This window comes from Sphaeramia orbicularis, chromosome 7 (assembly GCF_902148855.1).
Source record: "Sphaeramia orbicularis chromosome 7, fSphaOr1.1, whole genome shotgun sequence".
NCBI classification, from domain to species: Eukaryota; Metazoa; Chordata; class Actinopteri; order Kurtiformes; family Apogonidae; genus Sphaeramia; species Sphaeramia orbicularis.
Window position 1 is genome coordinate 21,243,938 of NC_043963.1, and position 25,088 is coordinate 21,269,025.

The window sequence follows — 25,088 nt, forward strand, 5'->3', positions numbered from 1 at the left end:
TTATTTTTTAAAGTACTACATTTGATATAACAGGATCAGAAATAGACAGTTAGAAACAATCCATCAACACCTCTGACACTGATCTGTTTGTATGTTGAATGTTAAAGTAGCCACGTATGTTTAAGATGGAGTGCAGTTACAGGGGTCATGATCAACTTAACGACAGATGAAACAGTCTGAATAGGATTTGTTATGAATGCTGACATTGTTTAAAAGAGGTTTAACAAGCGTCACAGTTTGGCATATGATATAGAGACAAAAAAAACCTTCAACAAAGTGACTTTAGAGAGCAGGGGGTTGAAGGACAAAGCCGGATGAATTTAGGGAGTCACAAGTGCTTCAGTAATCCTCATTAACATGACATTCCTTCCATTTTTTCCTCCGAGTACAGGCCTTCTAAGCAGTGTGTGCAACCTATTGTTCCAATGACACAGAAATGAAGACTGAGGCTCCAAACCAGACTGTAATATATCGGATATTTAACGTTATCACCACGGGATTTTGAACATCTGTACATTTCCATGTCACATAACCTCTGTGAATATCATTTCTTTGATTTCATATTGTTTTCCTATGATGTTGGCTATTATCAGTTGTAGCATGAATTTCAGTGTAAATCCGCTCATAATTAGAAATGCTCAGAGAGGTGGCCAAAAATGGGTCAGATGACCTTAACACAGATTTAGGTGACCATTGTATTTGAGAGCACATGCTCCATGGAGTTAGCAACCAAAGCCCAAAAAATATGACACTGAAAGCCCTCATGACTAAAATATGAACTTGCAAGGAGTCTTAACTGTGTTACAATATACAGCATTGTACACATATGCTTTTGCTTTTTTTGTTGCAATTGATTGTGAATATTCACTCCAATATGAAAACCATAAATACACTATGCATTGGGCTATATACATATATGTTAAACTACAAGATAAAATAATGCAAATGTACATAGGATGATGCATTTTATACACTAATGCACACATAACTATGTCTCGTGATCCAGCCTGTTGCCATGCAAAAGTGTAAAAATGTGGAATTCTTTTTTTTTTTTTTTGGATTATATGGTGCTTTCTCTACTGTATGTTTGTCTAATCCTCCAAACATGCTTTTACTGTAAATACACAGTATCTGGAGTCCGGGTGCCCCTAAATCTTTATGTAGGAGGAGCTGTGGGGCTTCTAGAGGAGGAGGGTGTTTCTTCTACTAATGCACTCCAAGAGGTCAAACTTTAGAAAGCTTATAAAGCCTGATTTCTTTTGCCTACTGCTCACAAAAGGGATTTTTCACAAACAGGAGGTGCAGTGACAATGCGGACGCCCGTTGTGCTGCTGGTGCTGCTGGTGGTGGCTTCATATGCTGCTGCAAGTAAGTGATAAATTCAAGTCGTGTTTTTATTTGAGAGGGTAAAAATGAACAAAATGCTGGAGATTCTGACACTGCAGATTTAGGATTTATACACAACAAAGCTCCTCAGAGTGAGTAGAAAGTCGAAGTCTTTTTTTTTGTTTGTTTTTAAAAGATATAAATGAGTTTGTTTTGGTGCAAAATGATCTATAACTCTGTTCAGGTAAAGAGAATGAATGCTTAGAGGACTGAACATCCTTGTTTAGTTATTTGGGTGTATTTATGTCACGTCCAGGTTTCTGCAGGTGTTGTATTTTTTATTTAGTGTGTTTTTCTCCTCAGAGGGCCTAGTTCATGATCTAGCTTCAGGTCTTTCCCATGACCTCTCTGTTCAACCATGCATGAATGGAAACGGCACAGACTTGACCTCTGTAGAGCAAAGCAATATAAGTTTTAATCCTATTTCAAAGCAGACATTCTGGAAAAGACAAACGCATAAAGGATAAGAAACATGCTTTTAAGACACATAGATATGTAGTTAGTCTATAAGTTTTCTATTTGTAATGACTTCATTGGTTAGTGTGGGTCACTGTTAAACTTAATATCAACAGTTGAACAAAAATCACATGTAGAGTGAAATAGCAGTAGGTTTTATGTTTAATCACTTTACATAAACACATTCAGCTGAGCATCACATGAGAGAGATTGGAGGAAACCAGAGATTTATACAGACTATGAGTTATTAAAATGATTGGCAAAGATTTATATAAGCAGATTTACCTTCTGTCATGTCTTTACTGGTGCATTTAAAGAGAAATTTAAAATATATGGCATTAATAATCCCAATAGTAGACCTTAGAAGTAGACTGCAAAACCATGTACATATAAATTAATGTATATTTGTGTAACTACTAATAAAACTTATAAAATGTCTGTATCAGCCATTTAAATTGTGCTTTTTTTTATTTCAGAGCCAAAAAACCGTTTCACTCGCTATCCATCATGGAACACTAAGATGTATCCAATCTGGAAAGATGGAGACCCACGATACAGAGACTCCTGGAAAGGTATGGTTAATCACTAATAATATATAATAATCTAACAAATAAGTTGTTTTTACTTCATGCAACTACATCAGGGCTTTGCAAAAGTTACATCTACATTTTGCACTGATTCATCCACTGCATATCTGAGATGAATACACCACTGAAAACATTTTATAATGTGTTAAATAGAAAAAAAGGTGGAGAAAGTCAAGCAGAAATAGTACCAGCATAGAAATATACTATTACATGTAAAAGTACTGAATTCAAAATGTTACTGTAGTCTGCAGAATTACTTTTTCTAGTATTCTATTATTATAACTTACATTTTTGCTTTATTTTATTCTTTTTATTATATGTAAAAGCATTTTAATGATGTAGTTTATTCATGAAGAATCAATGTCAGATCATTTTACTATATGCACCTTTGCTTATTAAGTTGGAATAAAATACTTTTACTTCATCTCATGGAATGATTGTAATAGTGTGATTTATTCTTCAGTATGTACTGTATACTTATATGTATAAATAAGAAGAAAAGGAGGAATGTGTCTGAAAACAAAATTATTCCAAGTTTATGGGCAACAGTGTACAGCTATGCACGGCTATATTGAATTTTATTGTATTGAATTTGAAACATATTATATTTGAGAATGTTGAATTAAAAACTTTTTTAAAATAATTGAATTCAGATTATGAAACTCTATGTGTAAAAAAAATTAATTCAGTTATTCAAAAGAAAAATTCAACTCTAAAAAATTCAAATTATGAAATATAGCTATTAAAAAAATTCTTGCGAAATACAACTATCCAGTATCTGATAGCACAGATTTACTTCCATATTCTTACTTATACTTCAATAAATATATTACTACAGTTACATTCCACTACTACAATTATGAAAATGAATCCACACATCAAGTATTTCACTCTATAAATTGACAGCCCTTTACAAAAGATATGCAACTCATTTTTAGCCCTAAAGTTTGGGAATGGTTCTAGAGTATAAAAAGAGAGACTAAATTTGAAACCAAATATTTTTAAACCTATTCTGTACTTTATTTCCTGTGTGCTTCATTCAGGTGGAAAAGTGACCTTCAATGTTGGGAACGACTCCCCAACTCTGACTGGAGCTAAAGTTACCTTCACCATCGACCTGGAGTTCCCACACAACCAGAAGGTGCAGCCGAACGGAGATGTCGTCTGGGCTGGAGACTGCATCATCAATGGTAACTTCACACAATAGCATGTGCTGGTAAACCGTCATAAACTACCATAAACATGCATATTTTTGACAGTAATCCATCCATGTCTACACAGGAACGAAGTACTTTGAGTCTGACCCAGTGTACCCAGCTCAGAACACAGACTGGGAGGCTATTTTCCCTGATGGGACACCGTTCAAGAAGGACAAGAAGCCCAGCTATGTCTTTGTGTGGAAAACCTGGGGTAGGTCAAGTTATGCACTCTTTCTGTTGATCCTGTGGGGTCATAGAGTTTATTATGACACATTTCCTGACCTGAACTATGACCTGAGGTGGATTAAATATGAGCCTTATCATATGAGCAGATTACTCATATGATTACACACTTACACTTCATTTATTTCTGCCTGACAAAAAACAACCTTCAAAGCAAACAATCAATGCTTCCTGCAGGACTTAAGACGTGACTTTCATTTATCCACATGAGTTCTTTTGTTGCAGGGTTTTCGCTATTTTCATTATAACACTTGGATGCATTTGGTTTTGATTCATGGTTTTCATCTTTTTAAGTTATAATTTAGAAATGTTCTGTATGAGTACTGATTAACTCATAAAGACCTAGTGTTACTTTTGTGGCAATTCCAATATATATTTTTTTCCTTTATGTTTAACTTTTCTTAAGTGATATCACTATTTATAATATTATCCTCTATATTTAGCATTTTTTCAGTGAAAATCATGTATTTTCCTAAATTTAATTTACTGATCGTGTAGATGCTCATAAAGCTCACAGTAAAGTAGAGGATTATTATATTAAAAACAAATAAAACTTGGACTTTTTCAGCAAAGATATCAATAACTGAACATCTCCATTTATCGTCATTTATCAAATTTCATGAGTTTTACTGGTGAATTAATGTTGTAGAAGATGATGGTGTTTCCACGTTCACTACGGAGCCTCTGAACGTACAAATGGGTCCTATCTGATGACCATGAAAAGATGACAAACTGCATTTTACACCAGTTATGTACATGTATTGATAGGATTAATGGATCTACAGGTATTAAACATTTTAGGTCAGTAGATGCTTTTGGTTGCCAGTGGATTTTTGGGTCTTTATGGGTTATGAACCGGGCTGATGACAGTGGGGCTGCACAGTCTGGTGAAAAAGTCACTTTACAGTTTTTGAGTCAAAGGAAAATTCTCATATTACTGAACATTTTGGAATATGTATTTTATCCAACTCAACCACACAAACTTCAACTAGTATAGAAAGTTTTGACTTTCATTTTGCATGTTCTACCCAGTACCTCTCTAGTTAGTGTTAGTAAATCCAAAATATCACCTTATGTACATAGACTGAACCTTCAGAGATTATTTATTTGTAGAGGCTAACATTTTCATGATGATTTGATTAACTGTGCAACTCTGACAATAAAATTGGTAAAATTATGCACAGAATAAAATAAAATCCTAATAATATCATACCTAACCCCCTTGAAAACATGTGAAATTCCTGATTTTTGTTCCTAAAGTGGTTGGATTTCTAAACAGCGTTTTCCATTCTTTATTTTCTAAGCATGCAGCTGTTATTCACTAGTAATTCTTTAAAAGTACAATTGTTTAAAGGGTAATGTATTAACTGTTATACTTTGAGATCAGCGATTTAGCACTTGTACGTACGTCATATTCACATTGGTCCTGAACTGTGCAAAATTCTAAGGCAGCCTTTAGCTTTGTTGTTTTTGTAGGGTTGTACTGGCCGTGCATCTTTATTTGTAACAAGAAATATGCAGGAAATATGTGCCTAGTATTGAAACACACACACACACACACACACACACACACGCACACACACGCACGCACACACACACACACACACACACACACGCTAAACAGGTTCTGCAGGTAAAGTCAGTATTAAATGTGACCTCCAGTTGGGTTTAATAAATCTTCAACTCTCTTGGGTTGACCGTCTGCATGCTTTCTTAAATAATCTTGTGTTTATACTGTATTACACGTCTTCAGAATGTCCCAGAGGCTTTCACAGTCTTTCATCCTTTTCTCTAAAAAAATATGAATATTACAGAAGCTGTATGGGATTATCTGGACAGAGCAAAGAATAAAAGAACATGAAAGCCTCTGGGACTTTCTGAAGGAAATTAGGTGTGAAATACAACAGGAGATTATTTCAGAAAACATGCTGACAGTCGACCCAAGAGAGGTGAAGATTTACCAAAGCACACTTATACTGACTTTACCTGCAGAATAAAGATAATAAGCTCTGATTTTTTTTCTTTTGTGTGTGTGTTTCAGTAGTGTACACATATTTATTGTTAGAAAAAAGATACATGCACATTACTGTCCTACAAAAACAACAAATTTAAAGGCTGCCTAAGACTTTTGCACAGTACTGCATGTGTGTTCGTTATCCTCACTCTTCTGCATGTATTTATTTTCTAATTCACTGAACACTCTCTGGATGCCCATTTGGCAGGTCAGTACTGGCAGGTGTCAGACGGCCCCTCCTCTTCCCTGACCATCAGCACCGATGACATCCCACTGGGCTCCTACACCATGGACATTGTGATCTACCACTACCGCAGCAAAGAGAAGTTCATTCCTCTGGGATACGCCTCCACTCAGTTCTCTATTACTGGTCAGTATTTACCACAGGGTGAAGTCAAAGGAAGGTTAACATCTGGTCAAACAAAATAAAATTACAATAATCTACACCAAACTTATATTTTTTGGTAGGTAATTACTTATATTTTTAGGAAAAAGTATTTTAAAATGAGAAAAAAATTGTGAAAAAAAATTTGAGGAGTTGAATGAGTTTGGAAAGTGACCAAGTTTTCTGCCGTCATTCTGGGTTCGATTTATAAACTCTCACGAATAAACTAAATCTATTCCAAATACATTGATATTTGACTTTTAGATTATTAATGTCAAATTCTAAACACACAGTGTTTAAAATTTTGGAAACAAAATTTTTAATGTGATTTTTGATCATCCAAATATGTTGCTGATTGCTTGAAATACTGTCCATCCGTGATGCAGTAGTTTTTGATATTTTTCATCTAAAATATTTGAAACTATTATAAGTATGTTTAAGATGGCATTTAGACCATTCCAATTATGTGTAATATTTGTCTTAAACTTGTCTGGTTCAACAGCTATGAATCAAAAAGCAGTGGGCTGTCCATCTGTGACACCCTTGACCTCACCCCATAGACTCTACACTTTAACCCATCCTTATTTTTTTCTTGACACATTACGATTCTGTCTTCTCCCCCAGATCAAATCCCTTTTGCCGTCTCCTTGGACCAAGTGAATGACATTGTGGCTGGAGACTTGCGTTTCGTCCAGAACAGGGCGATCGCCTTCACCATCACCCTCCACGACCCCAGCGAGTACCTCAGCAACGCAGACATCACCTTCAACTGGGACTTTGGGGATGAGAGTGGAGCGCTTATATCCAGAGAGCTGACGGTCACCCACACCTACATCAACTCTGGCTCCTTTAAGCCGAAAGTGGTGATCCAGGCCGTCATCCCAGATAAGACCTGCAACCCTCCTGTTGGGACCCCTGTTCCCCCCCTTGATCAAGGATCCACAGGTAACAAAGAGATAGTTTAAGTGTCTGATATGGACCAAACTTAACCCATAAAGACCCAAACCTCCACTGGCAACCAAAACCATCTACTAATCTAAACTGTTTAATACCTGTTGATCCTCTAATCCTATCAATGCATGTACATAATTGATGTAAAATGCAGTAAGTCACCTTTTCAAGGTCATTAGATATGACCCAAGTGGATGTTCAGATCCTCCATAGTGAATGTGGAAACACCATCATCTTCTACAACATTTATTCACCAGTAAAACCCATGGAGTTGGATCAATGACAGTGGATGGAAACACTTGGTTTATGTTCAGTTAATGATATATTTTGTTGAAAAAGTCACTTTTTCCTCAGTTTTCTCTATTTCTGATTTTATAACAATCAGCTTTAATCTGAGCTTTTATGATTTATGATTTACTCTAAAAAAAAAGTAGAATTCAGAGAATAATAATAAATGGTGATAAATCACATAAGAATGGTTAAATAAAGAGAAATGTGCATTTGGGAACTGCTACAAAAGTAGCACTGGGTCTTTATGGGTTAAATGGTGCCACATGGGGGGAGACATTATTTTGCAATGTGTAGAATGAAATAAATATGTGTGAGCAAACATTAGAGGGAATGAAAATCAATTTAAAATGTGATTCCTAATTTCACCTTTATTTTTGTGCAACAAAAAATCAACAAATTAACAAGAATTTACTATATTACACAGAGAAAAACTCTACAAATCCAGTTAGAATCAGAATCAATATGGTTGAAATGTTTGCTTTCTAGTTTGACACAGGTGAACAATAAACTGTAATGCAGGAATACTCAACTTATCTTTTTTTATTTTTATTTAACCTTAATTTAACCAGGAAGTCCCTTAAGATAAAATCTCTTTTTTGAGGGAGGCCCGACCAAGAGGCACATCAGTACAATGTAATAATTACGGACTTACTAAATTAACAATGAATAGAAATGGGTTCAGATTTACACCTGAAATGCGTTTGCCACTATTAAATATAATAAAATATCAGATCTATGTGTCACACAATATGAACCTTTGTACCACATTGAATTAATAATTGGAATTGATCATTTCAAAAAAAGTTGAGTTTATTCATTTTATCTGTAAAATTTTGTTAATAATATTGTGCACTAAATGGCCGCTCCCGACCTCATTCTGAAAAAGTGTCCCCTGTACAAAGCAAGTTGAGTATCCCTTGGTGGAAATACAAACAAAAACGATGATGTGCTGTTATGTCAACAACAAACTGCACTGACCGATCATCTTCAATGGCACATAAGTAAACAAAGTACAATATTAATTAACTAATTAATTAACACAGTTGTTATTTATAAAATGCTATAGAAATGTATGTGAATTTGCACACAAAGGCAGAGGCTGAGAGGCTGTTGGGTCAAAATATCTCAGATAGTTTTAACCCAAAAGCCACTCAACATATTATTTTGCTCTACATCCAGGCTATTACCCCACTTGTGCCATTATGATGTTAGAATAAACTGACACCACACAACCTTCTTTGTGTGCAGTGAAAGCCCCTGTTCTGGCCTCTGCTGTTCCACTAGTGCTTTCCACCAAGTCATCTGGTCTACAAGTCAACATGGTCCCATCAGACACAGAAGAGGACAACAGTGAGGACGAGGCCTCTACTGCCCCCACGACGACTCAATCTGCCCAGGAAACAGTAGCCAAGACTCCCTCCCCCATCAACAATAATGTACCAGCTGACTCAGCCAATGTGGTGAACAGTGAGGCTGTACCCGGGTCTGCAGCAGGTACAAAGTAGACCTGGGTTTTAGCAGCTGTTACATCTGTAGTTGATGCAACAAACTAAAAATGTCATAACGTAGATGAACTGCCAGATAAACCAGATAAGACCATCATTTGAATGTAAATATAATGTAAATATTTAAGGAAATGCTGCCTTACCATGCTAGGTTTTTACTATTATTTGAATTCTAATTTGCTTGCTGGGTAATTTCCAGTTTTCCATCCGTATCTTCAGCTGCTGTTTGTTATCTCCAGGTGTGAAGGGGACAGTGACACTAACCAGCCATGCTACAGTTGTTTTAGTTGCTAAGAGGGATGCCGACAATAACCCCACTGATGATGACTGTGTAATATATCGCTATGGCTCCTTCTGCACTGGGATTGAAGTGTTTGGTGGGTTTCCTTTCACTGTCACTGCTACATTCATCAATTTTTACACAAAAACATTCTAAACATCAATTGTGTTGTTCTTTTCAGAGGGCATTGAAAAAGTTGAGATTGTACAGATGGACAATGCTGTGGTGGCAACACCTAAAATGGACAAAAATGTGTTGGATGTCACTGTTACCTGCCAGGGAAGGTGAATACTCATCATGCACTACACCATTTAAATTTCTTTTTTTTTTTTTTTTTTTTTTTTTTTTTTTACATTTTGCTGTTTTAATTTTAAACCATAAAGACCCAGAGTTACTTTTGTGGCAGTACTCAAATTAATTTTTCTCTCTATTTAACCTTTTTCAAGCAATTTATCTCCATTTATTATAATATTATCCTCTGCATTTTTCATTTTTAACTGTTAGTCGTGTATTTTCCTCTATTTAATTTAGATGTTCATGAAAACTCAGAGTAAATTCAAAGGTTATTATATCAGAACAGAGAAAACTGAAGAAAAGTGACTTTTTTTTCTCCAGCAAATTTATCAATAACTGAACATAAACCCAATGTGTCCATCCACTCTCACTGATCCAACTCCATGGGTTTTACTGGTGAATCAGTGTTGTAGAAGATGACGGTGTTTCCACGTTCACTACAGAGCCTCTGAACATCCAAATGGGTCATATCTGATGACCATGAAAAGACAAACTGCATTTTACACCAATTATTTTCATGGACTGATAGGATTAGTGGATCAATAGTTATTAAATATTTTAGATCAGTAGATACTTTTGGTTGCTGGTGGATGTTTGGGTTTTTATGGGTTAACTTGTTTATCTGTTGCTAGGTAACCCACTTCAATTATGATTATATGATTCTGGGCATAGCAACATGATTGGCTATTGGGAGGCCATTGTATTCCAAAATTACAAATAACTCCCAAAATATTGGTCCTATCAACTTGCCGTTTTTGCTAGTCTCTTCCTTGCCCAAAAACACATAAGTATGCCAAACTGCAGCAGTCAGCTCTTTTTGGATTTTGTGTGATGCCTGAGACACACAGAGTCCACTTCCCTTTTATAATATAGGATACAGTATACATACACACACAGTACCTAGCATTAGCAGTAGCACATAGCACACATTACGAGCGGTGAAAAGTATATGCATTATTATTGTTATTATTTTTAATGTATTATTGTATTATTTTCAGTTTTCCGAAGGAGGTGTGCAGTGTGATTCTGGACGCCGAGTGTCTGAGGCCTCTTCACACAGCATGTAACATGGTGGAGCCCTCAAAGGAGTGCCAGCTGGTGCTGCGACACTTCTTCAACGCCTCTGGCATCTACTGCATCAATGTGTCAATGGCCAATGATGTCAGTTTAGCTGCCACCAGCGCCAAATTCAACATCAGCATGGGTACACAACATAAGTTGATAAATTTTACTGTTTTATGTTTATCTTTGCATGCATCCTGTTTTCTGACAGTGTGGCCTTTTCCCTGTTTCAGGCTCTGGTCTGTCCACATCAGGCATTATTGCCACACTTTTGGGTGCTGTGGTGTTCGTTCTTGTAGCAGGAATAGTGGCATATTCATACAAGTAAATGATCAGTGTTTTTTTTTTTTTTTTTTTTTTTACAAATTCTAAGCACGTTTACTTTGAGTGTGTAATTGCATGTGTAACTGAAACCATTTTTGTGGGTTCTTGCTTTACTCAACAGGCGTTTTAAGTCCTACCGTCCTTTGAAAGAAGACCTTTGCGTAGGTCTGCAGCCCAGCCGACCTCACACATGCTCTGGAGCATCAATGTTTTGGAGCCTCCTGAACAGACGGGGAGTGGTGGACAACTGTCCTCTGCTGCAGGACAAACAAGTGTGAACAACCACCAGGCTGACTTCACCCAAAGGAAAAACAAGCAACAACTGATTTGCATGTTACTGTAATCTAGGATGCCTTTTTATACATTTTTTTTTTACATTTGTTGAAAACAGAAAGCTTCAAGAGTGTTTAACATTTAGGGTTCTTTTCTAAAGATTAAATCAAACAATTTATGGCATTATAATTAACAATAATAAATCCTTGAAGCAAACGTGCAAGCTTTAATTTGAATAAACCTGAATGTTTTTCCAATAAACTTTGTTGAAAACAGATGAATAGGTTTAATTTGCAGTGGTTCATTTTGTTTCTAATAGACTGGTGCTACATGGATGATGCTGAGCTTCCCTAGTACCATCCAGGGTTCCAGACTCCCTGCAAGTCCTCCCCAAATTAATCTGCCACAGAATTAGAAGTCTCCTAGTCCATTACCAGTTTATATTAATTATAATAAATGCTCCATGATAATTAACACTTCACTGTCCCCATTTAGAAGAGTATTGATTTAAAATAGTTTATGAAAAATTGTTAAAAATAAAGACAAACAAGTTCACATGTCACAGGATCTTTACTTCAAACAGCCAAACTTTACGATTTCAGGATTTATTTCTGAACAGCCAACTTGAAATTGACAGACAAACATTTGTTTGGAATGCATTTGAGAACACATTGCAATCAATTATTTCCTGTTTAACTAGTGCCTTTGTTTCCCTTTTAATATTCCTCTCCTTCCTCCTCTCCCTCACCCTCGATGGAGTCAACTCCGACCTCCTCATAATCCTTCTCCAGAGCTGCCATGTCCTCTCTGGCCTCAGAGAACTCTCCCTCCTCCATACCCTCACCTACGTACCAGTGGACAAAGGCACGCTTAGCGTACATCAGGTCAAACTTGTGGTCAAGCCGAGCCCAGGCCTCTGCAATAGCAGTGGTGTTGCTCAGCATGCACACGGCTCTCTGGACCTTGGCCAGGTCTCCACCAGGAACTACAGTGGGGGGCTGGTAGTTGATACCAACCTTGAAACCAGTGGGGCACCAGTCCACAAACTGGATGGTGCGCTTGGTCTTGATGGTGGCAATAGCTGCATTGACATCTTTGGGAACCACATCACCACGGAAAAGCAGACAGCAGGCCATGTATTTGCCGTGGCGAGGGTCACATTTGACCATCTGATTGGCTGGCTCAAAGCAGGCGTTGGTGATCTCAGCCACTGAGAGCTGCTCATGATAAGCCTTCTCAGCTGAGATGACAGGGGCATAGGTGGCCAGAGGGAAGTGGATACGGGGATATGGCACCAAGTTGGTCTGGAACTCTGTCAGATCAACATTAAGGGCACCATCGAAACGAAGGGAAGCAGTGATGGAGGACACAATCTGACTGATCAGCCTGTTCAGGTTGGTGTACGTGGGGCGCTCGATGTCGAGGTTCCTACGACAGATGTCATAGATGGCCTCATTATCAACCATGAGGCACAGTCAGAGTGCTCTAGGGTGGTGTGGGTGGTCAGGATGGAGTTGTAGGGCTCCACCACAGCGGTGGACACCTGGGGGGCTGGGTAGATGGAGAACTCCAGCTGGACTTCTTGCCGTAGTCGACAGACAGACGCTCCATCAGCAGAGAGGTGAAACCAGAGCCGGTGCCACCTCCGAAGCTGTGGAAAACCAGGAAACCCTGAAGACCAGTGCACTGGTCAGCCTGAGGACAGAGAGGGACATAGAACATTAGCACATGAATAACAAAACCATGGGTTATTATTCTGAATCAAAATAAGAATAAATCTCTCCTGATAACATGTTACCCACCAGTTTGCGGATCCTGTCCAACACCAGGTCAATGATCTCTTTGCCGATGGTGTAGTGTCCACGGGCGTAGTTGTTGGCAGCATCCTCCTTACCAGTGATCAGCTGCTCAGGGTGGAACAGCTGGCGGTAGGTCCCAGTGCGCACCTCATCTGTAGGGAAACATGGGTGTAAGTCACACTATGGTTGTGCATCTTATTTTCATACATTTTCTTTGATGGGCTTTAATACAGTAATGATCAGAGATGATTCTTACCAATGACAGTGGGCTCCAGATCCACAAAAACAGCTCTGGGCACGTGCTTTCCAGCTCCAGTCTCACTGAAGAAGGTGTTGAAGGAATCATCTCCCCCTCCAAGAGTCTTGTCACTGGGCATCTGTCCATCCGGCTGGATGCCATGTTCCAGGCAGTAAAGCTCCCAGCAGGCATTGCCAATCTGGACACCAGCCTGACCGACGTGGATGGAGATACACTCACGCTGTAGAGAGAGAGAGGGAGAGATTACTTAAGTAATTTTTCATTTCACATTGTTAAATACTATAAGTTAAATACTATATACCCAGCAGTTCACAGTGGACTACAGCCTATATTCATCAGACTTGGTGCTGTGGAGCTGCTCCCCCTATCTGGTGCTGTCGGGCGGTGCAGCAGGAGGTGCCTCCCTGCACCACAGTCTGCAGGGGACTGAAATGCCCGACGAACAGCCCCCGCAAAGGAAGGACGCTGCTCCAGTCTTTGTGTCATCTTGTCTTTTATTCTACTGTTCGTCTTTTGCCAACACAGGCACTGACGCCAATTCATTTGCATGTGCACAGGCGCGCACGCGGGAGCGAGCAGTCTGGAATATTCCACTTGCTCGCGTGCCTTGAGGATGCACATGTACGAGGTGGAAAAAAAAAAAAAGAAGTACATAAATAAAAATAAATCCTATATTATTATTTATAACAGTGTATTTTCAAAGACATAAACGTCTACATAAAGTAAAATAAACAAACTGCGTAAAATAGGAAAATAAAATAAAATGCTGAAACTACCCTTCGTGTTGGTGGCAGCTCGTTTTACATGTTTGAAAAGGGTTATTTTGGATAACTAACTAAAAATTAAAGTGGTTGGTAAATAGTAAATAATAAATGATAACCGCAATCTAACGTCTCCATCAATCCCCACCCAGCCGGCCCCTCCCTGCTTCCGAACGGTATTTAAAGTATCTGATTTATTCATCTTCAAACGCTAAAATTAAGCAGAAATTTAAATGTAAAATCTCCATTATAACTGTGTTTTCTTGCTGAATACAGATCCATTTTCCTGTGTACAGGCTGAATGCCAGTCAGTGCATTGTTCTCATCTACACAATGACAATCACGTCGTGCCACCACTGCAATGTGTATCACCCGCTAAATCTGAACATCCATCCTTTAAGATACCCACTCAATAGGTAAAACCATCAATATTACCCGTGAAAATATGCACATTTCTCAAAATCACATGTAGTTATTACCAAACAACACAAAAACCACTGACGACGTCGTATAACATGCGAGACGCCGGCTGCGGCTTAACCTTAATTTTACACTAAAAAACAACATAAACATGATGTGAGGGTAAAATGGGACGAAAACACTTACCATTTTGTCGTTTGGGGTTCAAAGAGAGAGGGGAAGAAGAAAAAGAAGCGAAGAAAGAAGCTTCTTAAAAACGGTGTGTTTGCGTTGCGTGTTGTACCCAACGGGGTCGATGCAACAACTGCTGAATGGGAGGGCGGTGCTTCCAGATTTATACATGCAGGGCAGGGGATTTGCTCCTGTGCAGAGAGGAAAAAAAGGGGTTTTACTACCACCATTTGGCAATACCTTACTCTACACTGCATTCAGCTTTAAATAAAAATAACAATCGGATTTGCAGAGGGTATATTAATGATGGTAAATCTAAAATATGTGGGTTATATTTTGGAAAGGGGTGGGATTTTAGTGAACAGACTGTGATTTACAAAAGCTCATCAGGATAATATTATAAAAGAGTCTGTAGCAAATTACAAGCAAGCCTCTTTTTTGTCTGGTATTTTCCATGTTTTGGGTGTAACCTTGCAATATCACTGCTTTTTATAAGAAGGTGGTTCAAACAAAGCTGATTTATTATGCATGCAATGAGCAAAGATTGCAGTCATCTATTATTAAACAACTAGAGAGTCAAAAGCATTATAAAACAGTCTTGTTAATGTATATAACTACTGTTACTGAATTCTACTCGTAAATCTGTGCTTTATCTGTGCACCTGATGTATTACAGATGATGCAAAATGGCTGCATGCTTCTGCTGCACAAGATGCTCCCATCTCAGTCTGGCTGAGATCAGCCAAGCGTCCATGTTGCTGAGGCCTGCCATGGGATCCGCCCGGCATGCCAGCTCTCTGCTCTCCTCCCTCTTTGTCCTAGATTCTCTGCAATGATGTCATTCAGTGGGGTAGTCACGTGGTTCTCTGTCTACATGTTTCTATGTGCTTCTGCAGTTTATGTGCTCTGTATCTGTTATGGATGAGGAACTGAAATTTGTCTTTTTGCTGAATGTTGTGCAGTTTAAGTGACATCATTGTTGAATTATAGAGCACTTTATGTATGTGTCAGTGAAGGACCATCCTCGATTTGGCTCTTGCAAATACAGTATATGTTTGAAAAGCCTGTTCTTAGTCATCTAATGGAAAATTAGTTAATATAAAAGAGATTTGCGCTGTGTTGCTGACAAAACCCAGTGTACACATGGAGGAAATCTACTGAGACACTTTGCACAGACACCAAACATACTGGAAATGATTGTCTCATTCAGCAGGAAAGAGGATGTATGATTTACAACCAGCATTTTGGGGTTGCTGTGCTTAATGTGAACTGCAGGGGATGAAAGAGCAAGACAGGAAGCAGCCATGGATCATAGCCAGGACTTCTTGAAAGAACATTCTCCATTCCTCCTCCTCCTCAGCAGCAGCTGTGAGGTAGGGAGGGCCTGAGCAGCTGCACACCAAGGGGAGAGAGGGATGATGGGAATGCTAGATGGGAGTGGTCCATTATGGCATGAAACTGACCGCATTGCATCCAGCTCAGAGAATATGATCCCCAGCTAAATGACAAAGCATATTTTCCATCTGTCACACTGCGTGACACTCTATCTACCTTGAATGTTTCAATATTATGATACAGTTATTACTGTATCAAGCTACAGGAGACAAATTATGCTTTTTAAAGCTTTGTTATGAGCCATTTTTGATGAATATTCATATTGCCTATATAAGAAGAAATGCAGATGAATGACAAATCATTCACAAGCATTTAGCTACATTATACTATTTTTTAGTTCCTGAAATGATTTTCACAGCAAGTCTAAGTTGTTTGCTGCTATACAGTTATTTTTATACCTAAAATTTTTATTCAAGTGTCAAAATAGATAACATGCTAACAAGCAACAAACATGCGCCATTGATGCTAGATTGCTGGTACTTGAAATGAGAAATCATCAGTAAACATTGGTTTGTTTAACTCTGAATAGCAGGAGAAAAGAGTATAAAGAGATAAACTGGCAAAAGAAAACAAGAGAGTGGAAGGAAAATTAAAAAACAAAAAAAAAAATGCAACAAAAAGGAATAGTACACATAAATGAACAAGATGTAGGATAAAAAAGGACATTGGAGGAAGATAAACAACAGCAGTAAAGTATAAACCAATTATTTCAAATCTTTTATTTCATGCAATATGCAAAAATTAAATCAGACTTAATTTCTAATTACGTCAAGGACTTTTCTTTGGTCCACATTCAGAATCAGACAATTGTCACTATAAACCAAGATGAGTGTCTCTTGACATTTAGAATCACTGGCATTTTAAGCAGCTCCACATTCATTGAGGTAACATTTCTTCTCCTGGGACCACTATTGTCAGTGCATTTATTTGTCCTTCGTATCCATGGTGCTTGGCTGCTCTTTTGCTGGGATACTTTTGGCTTAGGAGACATTTTCTCATTAAATACTGACAGGTGGAGAAGTCAGAATGTTGTGCTCATCAAGTTAATTTACCATTTCCAGACATATACAGTATTATATGTAACTGTCTTATGGACGTGCAACCAAAAGAGTAGACTCACACTGATGTACTACATCATCAGGACTCATGCAGTGCTGTGTAAATGTAATACCTTACAGTGTATTTAAAGATTTTTTGGGCGGTGGTGGCTTCTCATCCCCCCACAGAGGCAGCTGCATTGCAGCCTGTTAATGCTGCCATTCAAGCTGGGTCATGTGACCACCAGATAAAGGCAGCCTGTGTGGATACCAGGCTGTATCCAGGCAACTCCGTTATTCATTTCCTAGCAACGGTTAAATCTTGGGAGGAGGGCTGGGGGTTGGGCATCTATGCCTCTCTGGCCTACATGTCCCTCATCTGTGACAGGGCAGTTTGACCTCATTATTTAAGGAAGACTGGAAAAAGAAATGTGAAAATAAAATTCACCTGCTCCTTCTCAATACATATAAAGTCCTCAAAACACATTTTTTTTTAATGTATTGGCAGAAAGTTTTACACACAAGTGTCATATAAAGCTTATGAGGACAGCAAGTGCTCATGATGTACTGTCAGCCATACTTACACTAACTGTCATTTATAATGGGCTACTGCTGGATAGACTATGTCTATGCTTTGTCAGAAATCAGGTCAAATTACACAAGCAAGGATGTCATTTTTAATGACAGTTTGCTATTATCAATTGCATGCATATTTTGCCATGTACAATATAAATTTAATAGACTACAGGAATCTGGTTTTATATGTATATTTAAATCTTAAATCTATCTGTGATTGAAGCTTTTTGACAATCTGAAATGAAGAGCTCAGATGACTGATGGACTTTATGGTGGCAGGTACTTAGTCTGTGAAGTCTGGGATAATCCAGCATTATTTTGTTATTCTCATGCATTGTCTAAAATATCTGTATAATATCTATGTACACACACGAGTCTGTGTTTTAGACTTAGCTGACTGGACTTGTCTGGTACCGCCATGCTGAAAATTACGCAGCATTTTCTCTGAATAAGCGCCATGCTTGGAACACAATAACGGGAGGATGTCGGGAATCGGGTGGGGTCTGGGGCGGTCTCTGTTGGGAGACTGCGGCTTGTCCAATGAGTATCCGAGGTCGGTTTAGAACCGTTAAACTGACATGCGTTTGACCAATAGCAGCGTAGCAGCCTCCGGCGCCGGGGCTGTCGTGCATATATACGACTGTCCACCCTCATGTGCGCCATTATCTCTTACATCGACCCCATAACCGTCGAATTGTAAGACTCCCTGTTAAGGAGCTTCTGCATCCCTGTAGCGTGACCAAACCGAACAAAAATGGTAAGAAGACTTTCACAGACTTGTTAGAAGTCATTGTTGTTTTAATGCTGTCGTTTTTAGGGGATGGGGCTTGTGTTGTAAGGTGGATAACAGGGACCATGGCGGTTAGAGGAAAAGTTGGATGAAGCAGTGAATCATAAACGATTAACGTAACTTTAGCTGAATATTTAAGTGTTAAACTTGCCTTGTTTCAGTATAAATGTAGTAGCAGGCTGTCATAAACTATGGGGAGATGCTCTGGCGCTGTGGATGGGTACGTGGCGGGAACACAGAACAAAAGAGGGTTTCAACAGATTGCAGTGTGGACGGAATGAATAATGAAGTTAGGCTTCAGTCCAGCAGCCGACTCTGCGGCATTTTTAGCCACTATCAGCATCCCTCAGCCCGGTCATGGCGGTTCAGGACAGCGATACTAACTTTATTTAAATGTACATGTACATGGATGCGGCGATGGCGTCCTGGACCAGAGGAAACCTGATCCGACAGGAGGAGGATGATAATGCAGTGTCAGCGCAGAGCAAGGCATTAAAAATGCATGGAAGTAAATGGACACTGCTGAGTGTGGCTTTAAGACACTGAAATATTGTTTAATGGAAACCAGCTGTTATTTAACGCTTTATATGGCCAGACTTAAGTTTTGTGACACTTTAATTTGACTTTTTACTAATTTGATGTCGACGTCACTGGACCAACATCTAGTCGCATAGCAACGCAGCTGCAGACACGCATTGCGTCATAACAGTTGAGATGGTTACTGTCAATGAAAGTGATATAATACTAGATTTAACACTTACCCCACAATCTAATTCTATTATATACGTATTTGATCACATTTTTTTCCCATTAAATTTGTTTTTAAGTTAGTTTTTTGTCATATCAAATGAGTGTTTTTATTTATTCTCCTGTGACTTTAAAGCTCCGTTTCTCCTAGTGTGACTGGCTTCAAGGAATGCCATTAGCAACACTTGAATTCAAATCATTAATTTGTTTTATCATAATTTGTTTTCCACAGCGTGAGTGTATCTCCATCCACGTCGGTCAGGCTGGTGTCCAGATTGGCAATGCCTGCTGGGAGCTTTACTGCTTGGAGCATGGCATCCAGCCGGACGGACAGATGCCCAGTGACAAGACCATCGGAGGAGGAGATGATTCCTTCAACACCTTCTTCAGTGAGACTGGAGCTGGAAAGCACGTGCCCAGAGCTGTTTTTGTGGATCTGGAGCCCACTGTCATTGGTAAGAATCATTACTGAAGTCACATCAAAGAAAATGTATGAAAAGAAGATCCACATTTTCAGTGTGATTTATAACCATGTCTGTTTCCCTACAGATGAGGTGCGCACTGGGACCTACCGCCAGCTGTTCCACCCTGAGCAGCTGATCACTGGTAAGGAGGATGCTGCCAACAACTACGCCCGTGGACACTACACCATCGGCAAAGAGATCATTGACCTGGTGTTGGACAGGATCCGCAAACTGGTGGGTAACATGTTATCAGGAGAGATTTATTCTTATTTTGATTCAGAATAATGACCCATGGTTTTGTTATTCATGTGCTAATGTTTTATGTCCCTCTCCGTCCTCAGGCTGACCAGTGCACTGGTCTTCAGGGCTTCCTGGTTTTCCACAGCTTCGGAGGTGGCACCGGCTCTGGTTTCACCTCTCTGCTGATGGAGCGTCTGTCTGTCGACTACGGCAAGAAGTCCAAGCTGGAGTTCTCCATCTACCCAGCCCCCCAGGTGTCCACCGCTGTGGTGGAGCCCTACAACTCCATCCTGACCACCCACACCACCCTAGAGCACTCTGACTGTGCCTTCATGGTTGATAATGAGGCCATCTATGACATCTGTCGTAGGAACCTCGACATCGAGCGCCCCACTTACACCAACCTGAACAGGCTAATCGGTCAGATTGTGTCCTCCATCACTGCTTCTCTTCGTTTTGATGGTGCCCTTAATGTTGATCTGACAGAGTTCCAGACCAACTTGGTGCCATATCCTCGTATCCACTTCCCTCTGGCCACCTATGCCCCTGTCATTTCAGCTGAGAAGGCTTATCATGAGCAGCTCTCAGTGGCTGAGATCACCAATGCCTGCTTTGAGCCAGCCAATCAGATGGTTAAATGCGACCCTCGCCACGGTAAATACATGGCCTGCTGCCTCTTGTATCGTGGTGATGTGGTTCCCAAAGATGTCAATGCAGCTATTGCCACCATCAAGACCAAGCGCACCATCCAGTTTGTGGACTGGTGCCCCACTGGTTTCAAGGTTGGTATCAACTACCAGCCCCCCACTGTAGTTCCTGGTGGAGACCTGGCCAAGGTCCAGAGAGCTGTGTGCATGCTGAGCAACACCACTGCTATTGCAGAGGCCTGGGCTCGGCTTGACCACAAGTTTGACCTGATGTATGCAAAGCGTGCCTTTGTCCACTGGTACGTAGGTGAGGGTATGGAGGAGGGAGAGTTCTCTGAGGCCAGAGAGGACATGGCAGCTCTGGAGAAGGATTATGAGGAGGTCGGAGTTGACTCCATCGAGGGTGAGGGAGAGGAGGAAGGAGAGGAATATTAAAAGGGAAACAAAGGCACTAGTTAAACAGGAAATAATTGATTGCACTGTGTTCTCAAATGCATTCCAAATGTTTGTCAATTACAAGTTTGGTTCTGTATAAAATTTCCTAGCAGTTTGTTGGTTTGGGAATGTGATAAATTTTCTGTGACAGCATCAAATTGGGTTGCAGTTGAAGGTTTGCTAGAAGAGTTAAATCAAACCTCAAAGACACTAATTAATGAACAGTAAATAATGCTATAAAATTGTTTTGAATTGCATTCCAAAAAAATGTTTGTCTGAGATAACATTTTGGCTTTTTCAAAACAAGGAATTTCAATGTCACTTTGGCACTGTTCCAAATAAAATTCCTGTAACAAGTGAAACTGTTGTGTTTTTTTTTTTTTTCCATTTAGATATCAAAATCATACTGGTAAATTTTTGTCCAGAAAGATTAAGTTCTCCAAGCAGTTTTGGTTTTAAAAAAGCTTTTGATTTCATACACAACTACAATTTGGGGTTGTATTTTGCCATGTATAACTCATCCTTTAGTTCATTACACTTCTCAACAAAAGTGTCTGAATGTTAACTTCTGATACAAAGATCATAAATTCATCCTAACCCCCTCTGCATAAACATGAAGGAAAAAGTTAAATTTTTAACTTTAATGTTGCTAAGAGTCCTTGAAATCTGTACACAGAAATAAGTAATTTTATGAGGAGGAGCAGATTCATGAGTTCACATGATCCACTAATACTGAAAAGAAAAGACATGTTCTCACCAGGTTAGGACAGGGGTCAGCAACCCTGGTCCTGGAGAGCCACTATCCTGCATGTTTTAGACGTTTCCCTCTTACAGCACACCTGACGGTTATTATCAGGCTTCTGCAGAGTTTGATGATAGGCTTATCATTTGAATCAGGCAAGTTGGAAGGGGGATACATCTAAAACATGCGGGACAGTGGCTCTTTTTTTTTGGGGGGGGCAACAGCGTTAAATGTACGATTTGAATGTCATGAGACAGTTTTCATCCTAATATTCTTCTCTTGCTCTTGTTTTATTATGCCTCTGTACTACAAAGCTCTGGAACTAGCTATCCACATCCTAAATGAAGTTTTGGGGATGAAATTAGCATCCTGTGTTTGTTCTGAATGTGAAACGGTTACAGCAGCAGCAGATGGAGGAGGGTTTTATGCACTTCACCTGTCATCCTCAAGAGGCAGAGTGAGGCTTGTCAGCAGACCAGTCTAGATTCTGCGTACCCCAGAAAAAACACTCCTGACTTGTCTCATTACATTGCATAATATCGACAAGCCATCATGGTGAGTATGATTTTAAATATTACCTCAGATTTTCTTCTATTTACATTTGTTGTTGTGGAAGTCTTATCTCTTTAAGGAAGAACATGAGGTATATTTACTGATATTTTTCTTTATGATCTTATTTTCTCTTTACATCTTTTACCATATCATACCTATACATTGTTATATTGTGACTATATCTACCTTCACATGTTGAAAATTATGTTTTATTAGCGTAAGGAAAGTAAACAAGTGCTTCTGCTCTGCACTACCATTGACTAATCCTCGTCACACACTAAATCAGCTGAGTTTGAAGAATGGCATTCCACTAACTTTATATTTAGTCTGTCAATCTATTTCCTGGTCCTGTTTTCACCTTTTCTGCACATGTACATCACATTAAATGACTTGTTTAAAACATCTTTATGTGAAAGATAAATCCCTTTTACTGTCTTTATATGGAAGCCTAACATAAAATGAACTCCTGTGTCATTTATGTGCAATGTAAAGCGCAAACTTACCATTTTAAGGGAAATGACCTCAATAAAGAATGTGCAAGTAGCTTCTTAAAGAGACAGCACACTGCAACATGTTTGACCTAAGTAACCTACTCTTTGTATAATAATACAATGCAAAGTGGACACAGTTTAATGTCTCTTCTATGACTCTCAGGAAAATAGGTTTCTTTGACATAAAAAACTGAATTCAGTTTTAAATGTTTTTATATTAATGAAATGATGTACCAGTATACTGTGTAGGGTGTTGTCAGAGGTGATGGTATCTGGATTTTATGTACATATGCTTAATGTCTTGGTATTATATTAATCCTACATATACATTTTGTAAAGGTCAGGGTTTGAAAGGATCTATTGTGAACCTCTCGGATTCAATCAGTGTCAAAACTGTATTCATGTGATGAGAAATGCAGGATTTAAGATTAACAGAATCTTTAATCCAAATCTTCTTTATTTGCACCACAGCGTGAGTGTATCTCCATCCATGTCGGTCAGGCTGGTGTCCAGATTGGCAATGCCTGCTGGGAGCTTTACTGTCTGGAGCATGGAATCCAGCCAGATGGTCAGATGCCGAGTGATAAAACCATCGGTGGAGGAGATGATTCCTTCAACACTTTCTTCAGTGAGACTGGAGCTGGAAAACATGTGCCTAGAGCTGTTTTTGTGGATCTGGAGCCCACTGTCATTGGTAAACACCCACAGACACCATAGCTCTGCTGTTGTTTCATGGAATCAAACTCAAGTTATTTATGTGTCAAACTGTCTTCAGATGAGGTGCGCACTGGGTCCTACCGCCAGCTGTTCCACCCTGAGCAGCTGATCACTGGTAAGGAGGATGCTGCCAACAACTACGCCCGTGGACACTACACCATCGGCAAAGAGATCATTGACCTGGTGTTGGACAGGATCCGCAAACTGGTGGGTAACGTGTTGGCAGGAGAGATTTGTTCTTATTTTGATTGAGGATAATGACCCATGGTTTTGTTATCATATGCTACTGTTCTATGTCCCTCTCTGTCCTCAGGCTGACCAGTGCACTGGTCTTCAGGGCTTCCTGTTTTCCACAGCTTCGGAGGTGGCACCGGCTCTGGTTTCACCTCTCTGCTGATGGAGCGTCTGTCTGTCGACTACGGCAAGAAGTCCAAGCTGGAGTTCTCCATCTACCCAGCCCCCAGGTGTCCACCGCTGTGGTGGAGCCCTACAACTCCATCCTGACCACCCACACCACCCTAGAGCACTCTGACTGTGCCTTCATGGTTGATAATGAGGCCATCTATGACATCTGTCGTAGGAACCTCGACATCGAGCGCCCCACTTACACCAACCTGAACAGGCTGATCAGTCAGATTGTGTCCTCCATCACTGCTTCCCTTCGTTTCGATGGTGCCCTTAATGTTGATCTGACAGAGTTCCAGACCAACTTGGTGCCATATCCCCGTATCCACTTCCCTCTGGCCACCTATGCCCCTGTCATCTCAGCTGAGAAGGCTTATCATGAGCAGCTCTCAGTGGCTGAGATCACCAATGCCTGCTTTGAGCCAGCCAATCAGATGGTCAAATGCGACCCTCGCCACGGTAAATACATGGCCTGCTGCCTCTTGTATCGAGGTGATGTGGTTCCCAAAGATGTCAATGCAGCTATTGCCACCATCAAGACCAAGCGGTCCATCCAGTTTGTGGACTGGTGCCCCACTGGTTTCAAGGTTGGCATCAACTACCAGCCCCCCACTGTAGTTCCTGGTGGAGACCTGGCCAAGGTCCAGAGGGCTGTGTGCATGCTGAGCAACACCACTGCTATTGCAGAGGCCTGGGCTCGGCTTGACCACAAGTTTGACCTGATGTACGCTAAGCGTGCCTTTGTCCACTGGTACGTAGGTGAGGGTATGGAGGAGGGAGAGTTCTCTGAGGCCAGAGAGGACATGGCAGCTCTGGAGAAGGATTATGAGGAGGTCGGAGTTGACTCCATCGAGGGAGAGGAAGAAGGAGAGGAATAGGAAGACTAAATGCACTTCAGCTAGTATTAAATCTAACTAGTAAACATGTTACACTCATTTTAAGACGTAAGTGTGAGTGTATTCTAAATAGATCAGAAGTATCTTCAGTTCTTCTGAAACAGGTTAATAATGCATTTGAATTGTTTGTAGCCTGCAAATAAATCTTGGTAAACCTTGCAGTCTTTGTTTTTCATTATAGTGAATGTTTTTCTTTAATGCACTGTCGGACCCAGACGTTTATTTTATGCAAATATAGCAGCTTTTCATGGCTCATTTGGAGTTATAAAACCTCCAAATACTTGTCAAATTATCT

General features: G+C 39.7%; 2 protein-coding genes and 2 pseudogenes across 3 annotated transcripts; 3 read left to right on the forward strand and 1 right to left on the reverse strand.

Annotated features, from left to right (window-relative positions):
* Positions 1 to 1,241: 1,241 nt before the first annotated feature.
* On the forward strand, positions 1,242 to 11,528 carry pmelb (premelanosome protein b). Of its 2 annotated transcripts, none has more exons than XM_030138009.1 (12): positions 1,242 to 1,368; positions 2,319 to 2,414; positions 3,473 to 3,619; positions 3,711 to 3,839; positions 6,094 to 6,255; positions 6,895 to 7,215; positions 8,761 to 9,006; positions 9,257 to 9,394; positions 9,479 to 9,581; positions 10,590 to 10,795; positions 10,887 to 10,977; positions 11,099 to 11,528. In XM_030138009.1, exons 1-12 carry the CDS (start codon positions 1,311 to 1,313, stop codon positions 11,253 to 11,255), a joined length of 1,854 nt encoding a protein of 617 aa, XP_029993869.1. In that variant the 5' UTR covers positions 1,242 to 1,310; the 3' UTR covers positions 11,256 to 11,528. The 2 variants fall into 2 exon arrangements, with proteins under 2 accessions (XP_029993869.1, XP_029993870.1); XM_030138010.1 differs by having other exon boundaries at positions 8,797 to 9,006.
* Positions 11,529 to 11,801: 273 nt separating this feature from the next.
* Positions 11,802 to 14,808, reverse strand: LOC115421992 (tubulin alpha-1B chain-like; annotated as a pseudogene).
* Positions 14,809 to 18,289: 3,481 nt separating this feature from the next.
* LOC115421991 (tubulin alpha-1A chain) lies at positions 18,290 to 21,352 on the forward strand. The gene is made up of 4 exons (XM_030138011.1): positions 18,290 to 18,424; positions 19,437 to 19,659; positions 19,754 to 19,902; positions 20,010 to 21,352. Exons 1-4 carry the CDS (start codon positions 18,422 to 18,424, stop codon positions 20,988 to 20,990), a joined length of 1,356 nt encoding a protein of 451 aa, XP_029993871.1. The 5' UTR covers positions 18,290 to 18,421; the 3' UTR covers positions 20,991 to 21,352.
* An 815-nt stretch (positions 21,353 to 22,167) lies between these two features.
* LOC115421995 (tubulin alpha-1B chain-like) lies at positions 22,168 to 24,948 on the forward strand (annotated as a pseudogene).
* The last annotated feature ends 140 nt before the right edge of the window (positions 24,949 to 25,088 follow it).